The sequence below is a fragment of the Sinocyclocheilus rhinocerous genome, unplaced genomic scaffold (genome assembly GCF_001515625.1).
Source record: "Sinocyclocheilus rhinocerous isolate Xijiao unplaced genomic scaffold, SAMN03320098_v1.1 scaffold968, whole genome shotgun sequence".
Classification (NCBI taxonomy): Eukaryota; Metazoa; Chordata; class Actinopteri; order Cypriniformes; family Cyprinidae; genus Sinocyclocheilus; species Sinocyclocheilus rhinocerous.
The window spans coordinates 273,247-282,452 of NW_015662082.1; the positions used below are offsets into that span (position 1 = coordinate 273,247).

A 9,206-nucleotide genomic window follows, 5' to 3' on the forward strand; every position below is an offset into this window, starting at 1 on the left:
GTTTGAGAGAGGCGGGGCATAGAGGACCTACAATAATGTACAGTATTTGAAAAAGAATGTGTTTTTTGAACATTAAAGCATGTCAACATATTCTGTTACACCAAATACACAAAATAATGATCTTTAAAATAGCATCATATGACCCCTTTAAACAATAAGCTCCCACAAATAAGCACATAAAAACAAACTTCGGAGTAAGCGAGACAGCATTCAATATACAAATCCAAAAATATTTATCACAGTGTGTACTGCAGAACACACAGACAGAATTGTGGGATTGGGCTCTGGAATGTTGCATATCAGCTTTCGTGACGATGTTTAGACCTAAACAGCATTTATGCTGTGAATGACGCATTTTAGTGAAGTACTGAGGACTTCTGCAGAACTAGTTTTAGTTCTCTTTGAAATATCCTCAGAAGTAAACGAGGTCAGTGTAAAAAGACTAAATGAGAGAATTCAACCAGCAGAGAAGCAATTTGGTGGACCAATATGGAACCAAAACAGGAATTATTAATGTCTCCACTTTCATGCGCAAAGCACCTGTTCCTGTTTGTTGACACAACCCACTTCCTCACTTAGTTAATTAGTGGCATGATTTGTGACGAATGTTCTTTGCAGGATTCACTGATTCAGTATAACCACAGACAATCACTCTTTGGTAATACTTTATATTAGGGAACACATATTCTCTATTAACTAAGAGTTTTCCCTCAATAAACTCCTAATTTGCTGCTTATTAATAGTTAGTAAAGTAGTTGTTTAGTTTAGGTATTGGGTCGGGTTAAGGGATCTAGAATATGGTCATGGAGAATAAGCCATTAATATGTGCCTAATAAGTACTAATAAACAGCCAATATGATGCATGCTAATAAGCTACTAGTTAATAGTGAGAACTGGTCCTTAAAATAAAGTGTTACCATAGCTTTAATAATATTTCTAAATAAAGCAAAAAAAAAAAGTATTAAAAATAAAATATAAAAAATAATATAAATAGTAAGAAGTAAAAATATAGTAATACAATAAAATATTTTTTTTTATGCCAGCTGGTTTCTTAAAAGGAATTGCTCAATAAAAGAAACGCCTAGTCTCAAAACCCTACCAAACCACCTCAAACCATAAGTTCTTACTTTGGATCTTTGAGCAGTAACCGTGCAATGAAGTCTTTGGCCAAAGCACTGGTGTTGCTGAAGTACTCCTCATCAAACTCGTAGTCCACAGCTGACACATTGGCAAGTGTCTCCTGCTTATTTTCACCCAGAAAAGGTGAGGCACCACTAAGCCTGAAGATATAGAAAAAAAATGACCATTTTATCTATCATTTACTGGATGTGAAGGTCTTTCGTATAGCAGCATTCAACAAAGTCAAGTTTGATGTGAACAATGACTATTAAAGTGCGAGAAAACAGGCAAAGGCCATTTAGCGTTCAACATAAGCACTTTATTTTACATGCTCCATTCCATTTTTTCCTTTGTGATAGAAAAATCTCTGTTCTAGACCACAGTACCAGAGTAATATTGGGTCATCAAGCTCTTTCAACTATTATAACTGAAATGTATAGCTGTTGCTAATTAAAAATCTAACGTGATAAATTTGTGGGATGAGACCATGACTTTCAGAAACACTGTCGGGAGATAAACTTAAATATTTATTGTTAAGTTACAGCTGTTCTAAATTAACACTGCCATTTAATGGCATTCCCTATGGGTGAGAAACATAGTCTCCAAAAGTGTGAGAAAAAGAAAAGAATGGTGGAACAGGAATGCGTCAGGATTAGACATGACAATGGTGTGTGATATCTACCTGATGTGAAGCTCTATTTTTATTTGCCTATGATGAAAGAGGAGTGGAAGGAACAGCCCTGTCATAAGACATTGAACTTTCCAGTTCTCTTTAGACTGCTATATTAGCACATGTTGATGGGCGGATAGTGATGGACAGACAGGATAGAGAAGACAAAGAAGAGACATTTTTGGATCAAACATGGCCTAAAAGCAATCCTAAAAGCAGACTTAAAGTCTGTGTAAAGCAATATTAAAAAGCATAAAAATGTGTTATTAACCACCCAGCCAAATTTGAATGATTAAAAAAAAAAAAAAAGGCAAGTAAATAAAATAAGGTATCAAAATCTTGAAAAAATTAGTAGTTTTTCTGCTCTCAAACGCTGGAGGCGCGTCCACTGTCGGCTCTGAAACCACGCCCACTCACGGGAAAGCTGCCGTCTCTCAAAAACTACAATCAAATACCACTACAACCTGAATGGATGCTCCCTCTAGCAGCTTAATTTAAATAAGGAGACCGAGCTGCTTTGTAAATTATCTTAGCTCTAGTTATTAGGCGTGTTCGAACTGAAGCAGCGCTGTGCAGCCCGGTCGTTGTATGACATCAAAGTACTGCGAGAGGATTTGAAAGCATAAGGAGCGTCTGCTCTCTAGAGCTCTCGCTGTGTTTTGATGTCATACACCGATCGGTCTGCGCAGCGCTGCTTCAAGTCGAACACACCTCTTATCAGCTTAGGGGAGGGGCCGTGATCAGTGGCTCCAGTGCGTCATTGAGAAATGATTTCAGGCCCGCCCAAAAAATCCTGAACGCAAAAATGGTGAAAAACTATTTACCGGTCTACCTCCACAATTCAGTACTACATAGTTCACAGTCTTTGTAACATGTTTTCAGCCATACATTTCTAACATTTATAATGTGTTTAGAAACAATTCTCTGATTTGCCTTTACACAGACTTTAATGTTCTTAATGTGATGACATTTTTTTTTTCCTTTTGAGCTATATTTCCAGTTTTCGTGAGATTCATCCATTTACTGTTTACGTCAGAGACATGAGGATTTGGTTCCCATCAAAAAGGAGGGCCCCCCTCAGGTCTTATCACAAGCAACAGGCAAGTTCCATTGTTTATATTGCTCTGTGATATGCTTAGTTCCCTCTCACATTAACGCACACACACACACACACACACACAGAGAGAGAGAGAGCAACATCAATGTTTCCACAGGAAGACCAACACAAGCTTTACAATTAGACGCTGCACCCAGAGGTTGCACTAATAATCATTATCCATCACACTGATGGACTGGGTTATAAATTCCATGTCTTGCTCTATTTTTATATGTCAGTAAAACACTATACGGCTTGGTATTTTTAATGTGATACTGGCATCACAAGAACTTCTGTGGAAAGAACTCTTTCAGTTTTATCAAGTGCTTTTCCCGTGTTTCTTGCTTTTTATTTATTTATTTTTATTTTTGACCAGACCATAAACACACACACACACACAAACCTCAATGCAACCTCTATGCAGATCATGGAAACATCAATGTCTGATGCAGCACTTGGCTGGATGCAAGATCTTACTAAGCATCCTTTTACTTCAAATATCAACCATTATGACAGTTGTAGCACAACGAGAGTTTATTCTATGACACTGGAGGATGGCAAAACACTTGACTCAACTTAATTTTCTTCATTTTCAGCTAAATTTGCCGTGCCTTTGTTTTACTGCAGAATGGGATTACAGCCATGCTTTGAGAAAAATAATGCAATTACGAAAATGGATGCTATTTAAAGCCTAAGTGAAAATCCATAAATGCATTGAGTTTTCATTTGTAATGAACTATATTTACAACATCACAACAACACTGATGATTATGAATACTCACAGAATATATGTGATCACCCCAATGCTCCTAGAGTTAAAGAAATAAAAACACATTTAGCATAGGAAGTGAGGTAACACCGAGGTCAGATAATGATATAATGCTCATTCTCACCACATGTCTGCCTCCAGGCCAAGCGGCTCATAATTCACCACTTCTGGAGCTGCAAACCACAAAACAAAATCACTTACAATACAGTGCTACAATACAGAAGAGTTTGGGGTAAGCTATGGCAAATTTTATTTAAGCCATCGTCTTGGCAATAAGAAATGAGAGTCACAACTTTTTTTAAATACACCTGGTCTTACTTTGCCCTACATTATTCACATTTTCATAAACCAACCAAGAAAACATTTGATATTTGAATGAAATGAAATAATTCCATTAATATTTGTTATGGTATTTCATGCTTATGGAAGTAAAGCTTACTATAATTTTCAGTTCAAGTCTGCATTAAATAAAAATGTTAGTGCACATTACCAGTCTTGTGGTAAATGTAATCTGTGAAGCATCTGACACACTTTTGGGAAAATGCTTCAGTTTCAATTTTCTAATGACTAATCTTTAGCCAAGTAATTTACATGGTTTTATATATCAGCAATTCACAGATATGCATATGTTGTTAGACCTGGATAAGTTGCTATCTGCCATACAGATTACTGTATATATTTAGACATGCAAAATATAGTTTTTAGCATTAAAACAATGGTTATTACTTGTGTGCATCTCCAAACAGTCATATATGGCAGCTATATGATAAACTCTTTCTAACTATATGGTCATGTGACAAAAATAATGCACAGTCTGCAAGAGGAAGGGGGCGACGCAACCTACCCTACACTCCTTAACATTAAAAAAGCCTACAAAAATGTCTAGAAATGCTAAGTCGATGGTAGGATATTTTTGTGGTTTCTCACGGTATGAGCTGTGAAATGAGTCACTGCTTTCAGAGGATCTCAATCTCTGATGTGTTAATGAAGAAACGAGGAAATAAGTCTGAGGTGGGAGAGATGCTGCTGCTCTCTACGCCTGAGAATTACTACTTGTATTATTATGCACTATCGAGGTTCGGTCATTGACCAGGGTTGGGAGGAAGAAAGCTGCTCCTTAACCCTAAGGTTTAAAAAAAAAAATCAATGAAGTCATGCTCCTGTAATGGGCTGATACTATTCTGGGATTGGATTGGATTAGTGTCTTCAGAACCAGGTGTCTAGCTTGACCGGATTCTCCTCCATGAAGCCTGAACATAATTTTGAGCACTGAAATAGACTGCACTGTGGGTTAGCTGGTACTTGACCGTGGCCTTTAGCATTGTGTCTCTATTAAGACTGCTGTATCATCACTGCCTGCAGCCACACTGGCTGCCATTCAGATAGGACTGGATGTGATGCCAATGGCATAAAGGGATGGGGGTGGTGTGGGTGTGCATGTCTGTGTGCTTTCTGGGATGGCTGGGGGCTTGTTCATGTAAAACGTGACTGAAAACAGCAGAGCTGACTCATATTGTTAAGTAAAAACAGTAAGATTTAAGGAAGGTTGTTTTGTAGCTGTACGCAAAATACCAACACAAACACATCAATATAGAACACCATTTAAAGTCCAGACACACTTGACTGAAATAATATTTATCTTAAAAAGCTGTTGATTTAAAAGCCTATGCTTAAACATAAAATGCATGTCCATGCCATGAATTTCTTTACAAAAATGTCAAGTGTACATGTGAATTCCTTCAATACAATTTTATTAATATAATAATATACAAATATTTATTAATAATAATAATAATAATAATAATAAATCTAAAACAATATAATGTACTGTATAATTATTAAATAATTATTGTACACTATATTTTACAAATCCATAATTATAAAATTATAAATAATTACTATATTATAATTATATTAAAATTAAAAATATATTATTACATATATTAAAATTAATTTATACATGTTTACACTTAAAAGTTTATGTAACTATTTGAAGGATTCAATGGGTAACAAAGCAGTGATCCATGGTGTTTCTTTACAGTTATGTCAGGCTTGTGGTTCAGATTACACATGAAAGGAGAAAAGAGAGGACTGGACAGAGGACCATAACAATACGAGCGGGTGTAATTACAACACATCTCTATAGACTGACCAGCGGATGACACTGACCTACAAACTCCGGGGTACCAAAGATGTTTTTGAAATCATTGCCAAAATCGATCTTGTGGGCCAGGCCAAAGTCAATGAGCTTAATGCGTGGGTGAGGCACACTCCGTTTCAGCAGCATGATGTTCTCCGGCTGAGAGAGATGAGAACAGAGAAAGAATTGGAGGGAGAATGCAAAAGACAGAATCAGAGGAACTAATGATAGGTATGGAACAAAAACACAGCAGGAGTGAGAGAGAGAGAGAGACAGACAGAGAGAGAAAGCAGGAAATCTGCCATAACACATGGAAATCACATGCAAAGCTACAGAAACGTTCACTAGAAAGCACAGGCATACTCAAGCCAGTCAGTAACAGATCCCTGCCTGGACATTCCATAGAAACAATACTTCCTTCAGTGGGCTTTATTCATGCACAGACTAATCTCTTAAAAGCTCCAATGACTTCAAAATATTTAACAGAAGTGTTACAGAAAGCTGTGTGGATGACTGCTCTGAAAGCAGTGGATCTAATTACATAAACGCCGTTGCTTGACTATTTTATTTTATTCTTTAGGTCACAGTTAAGTTGGTTAATGTGAATGTTGGCTGCTTTGAAGTTCATTTTTCAGTTAGACTGGTTATTCAGGTTAAGTGATTTTAGTGCAAGGTAAAAACTCGATCTATATCTGAAACTTTCAAAACAGCGACTACTAGAATATTAATGCAATTCTGCAATAAAACCTTTCAAAAATTACATCGGGAAAAAAGGACTGAATTTATGACCATCCCAGCGCTGCCCAGCAATTATGTAAAGGGTGGAAATAAGTGGATAACCAACAGGGAGGATAAAAGCACCTCAATTGATTTGTTGTGGCTGGTTCACAGTGATGGTAATCGCCACAGTCTGGCATTGGGGGGAAACTCAAACATGTCTCAGTACCTTCAGGTCAAAGTGGGCAATCTGTTTGGAGTGTAGGTAACTGACTCCATCCAAGATCTGCTTGAGGAACTCGGTGGCCTCCTCTTCACTCAATGACTCTTTCTCAGCTAGAAAGTCAAAGAGTTCCCCTCCTGCCACACTGTATAGAGAGAGGACAGATGTTGACACTTGCAGTAGAGCTACTTATTTGATAATCTTCATTTAACCAGGATCAAATTAATTGAGAATTAATCACAAGAGTGAGCAAGATAGCAGCAAAAACACAATAACAAGTTTCATGCAATTGCCAAATCAGTTAAAAACAACTGAAATTTACAAGAATTTTGGAAAGAAACTTCAGCATTCACTGAATGAAATAAAATTATCTGAGTATCAAATACGAATTTAACATCTTAAATAAGAGATGACTATAGTGTAACAAAATATAAATAAATCAAACAAAATTCACATAAAACGAGTCTAGCTTATTAAACAGAAGAACCAGCCTCTCTAATGTTTCTGAGTGATTCACTCTGGCAGAAATGGCTGTTGGCAGGGCTATAATCATGGCTTTTGGGAGTGGACCAACAGGATCTGGGCATATATTTATTCAGCAGAAGGAAGCTGCACACCAGCTGCACGCTGATGACATGATAACGCTTGCTGCTAATGGCGAGATTGAGCAAGTGCAGCGATGAGCCACACAGCTGCAAAAACACCGGCGGCAGATATGTCTCTATGTCCTTCACAGAAACAGAAAGAAAAACACCAGCCCCCACCCTGAACAACACAGGTCTCGTAGTCAGAAGACTTGTCTAGTCATTACAGCTTGTTCTGGCAAAGAACCAGCCACTTGATCAAGAAGAGACCATCTGATCGACATGTAAAGAAAGCAACAAACCGCCATTTAGAGTGGCTTATCCAAAAACAGAATAAACTACACAAATTTAGTTCTTCCTCAAACGCGTTCATTGTATCAACCTGCTACCTTATAAACACGACTTTGTTTCCAGGCAAACTGATAAAAAGCCGTTTTCACTTTTAGAAGTTGCGCCAATCAGATTTCAGCCAGCATTTGCCATTTTTGTATGCCTCAGACAGTCAGTGAACGAACTATGGGCGGTCCATAAGCATGCCATCTGAGACTATAAAAAACACTATAGCTTGTAAATTCTCACAATATTAGTTGGTAGCACAAAGGTTTAGAGAGGATGCCAAATGACCTGAAAATGAGACTTGACTTTCAGTGCAAGGTCAGGATTGTGTGGTTATGTCCTTTAGCAAGGTACTTAACTCCAGATGCCTCAGTTAGTAAACAAAATAGCTTCACTGATGAGTAATGTGCAACAAATATGAGCTCAGAACATAGATGCATGGACGTCCTTTGTAACATGGAATGAAGAAGCAAAGAAAACCAGTTGGGTGAGGAGACACTTCAAGAGGTTCCGAGGAAAGACACTTCCTTCACATAATCTATGTCTAACAAAACAATTCTGCTGAAAAGGTTGAGGTTTAACATTCCAGACACTGATTCCGTTAACACATTTATCTTGTGTACTTACTGAACTGACTAAATTGCAAAATATCAAATTACAAAGCTCCATTTAAATAATTGCATATTTCAAAACCTATTAAACATTCTGCTCAGATAATGAGGAATTACACACAATGTAATGATGAGTGACTCAGTGACGGCTTAATTTGATTACATTAACTGTATGGCAGATCATTTTGACCTTTAGGTCACATTTAAGTTGCTTGCAATGTTATACTTCATGTTGGTTTTCAAGTTAGACTGGCTAATCTAGGAAGTGATTCTTGAAGCCCAATAGGGTGATCTACATCCTAACATTGTACAGCACCAATAGAGTACAACACTTTTACAGCACAGCCTTGGTTTCTGAAAGTAGTTTTCCTATTATATATATATATATATTAGGGGTGGGCAAGTTAACACATTATTATCGCATTAACTGTGCATTTATTGAATGAGCACTGTGCAATGTCCGAACTGATTGCACTATATTTTATGTATAATCATTTTTTTTATTCTTAACTGTTAAATTAATTTTAAACCTCTTAAATAAATTTTTAAATCATTTTCAAAGTTTTTAAATTACTTGTTTTATTGTTGTGATTATTATTTTTTTTATTATTTTATCTTATTTTATATAAAGCACTTTGAATTACCATTGTGTATGAGCGTACCGCGCCCGAGCCCAACTGAACCGCGCTCTGGCCCACCTCCTCCAACCGAGCCAGAGCCGACTAAACGAACCGTGCCCAAGCGCGGCACGGAGCGATCACACTAGTCAAACGAACCGGGCTTCGGGGGTCAAGCGCTCGGGCTCAAAACACCTATTGTGAGTACACCCTTATTCTCCCGCATCCCGCACACACGAGTCTCTACACGCCCGCACCCATAGTCACATCAAGTGTTGTCCCGCGCCGCACTCTGCTGCGTTGGGTCCCGCGATAGTGCAGGTC

General features: G+C 37.5%; 1 protein-coding gene across 1 annotated transcript in view; it reads right to left on the reverse strand.

Moving 5' to 3' along the window:
• The window catches only part of dapk1 (death-associated protein kinase 1), a 66,945-nt gene that overhangs the window by 32,260 nt on the left and 25,479 nt on the right, over nucleotides 1-9,206 (reverse strand). Inside the window, exons 4-8 of the mRNA XM_016537311.1 lie at nucleotides 6,741-6,879; nucleotides 5,824-5,953; nucleotides 3,779-3,827; nucleotides 3,668-3,694; nucleotides 1,128-1,280 (exon numbers count right to left, since the gene is read on the reverse strand). Of these exons, the coding sequence (XP_016392797.1) occupies nucleotides 1,128-1,280; nucleotides 3,668-3,694; nucleotides 3,779-3,827; nucleotides 5,824-5,953; nucleotides 6,741-6,879 (498 nt within the window). The remainder of the gene's footprint in view (nucleotides 1-1,127; nucleotides 1,281-3,667; nucleotides 3,695-3,778; nucleotides 3,828-5,823; nucleotides 5,954-6,740; nucleotides 6,880-9,206) is intronic.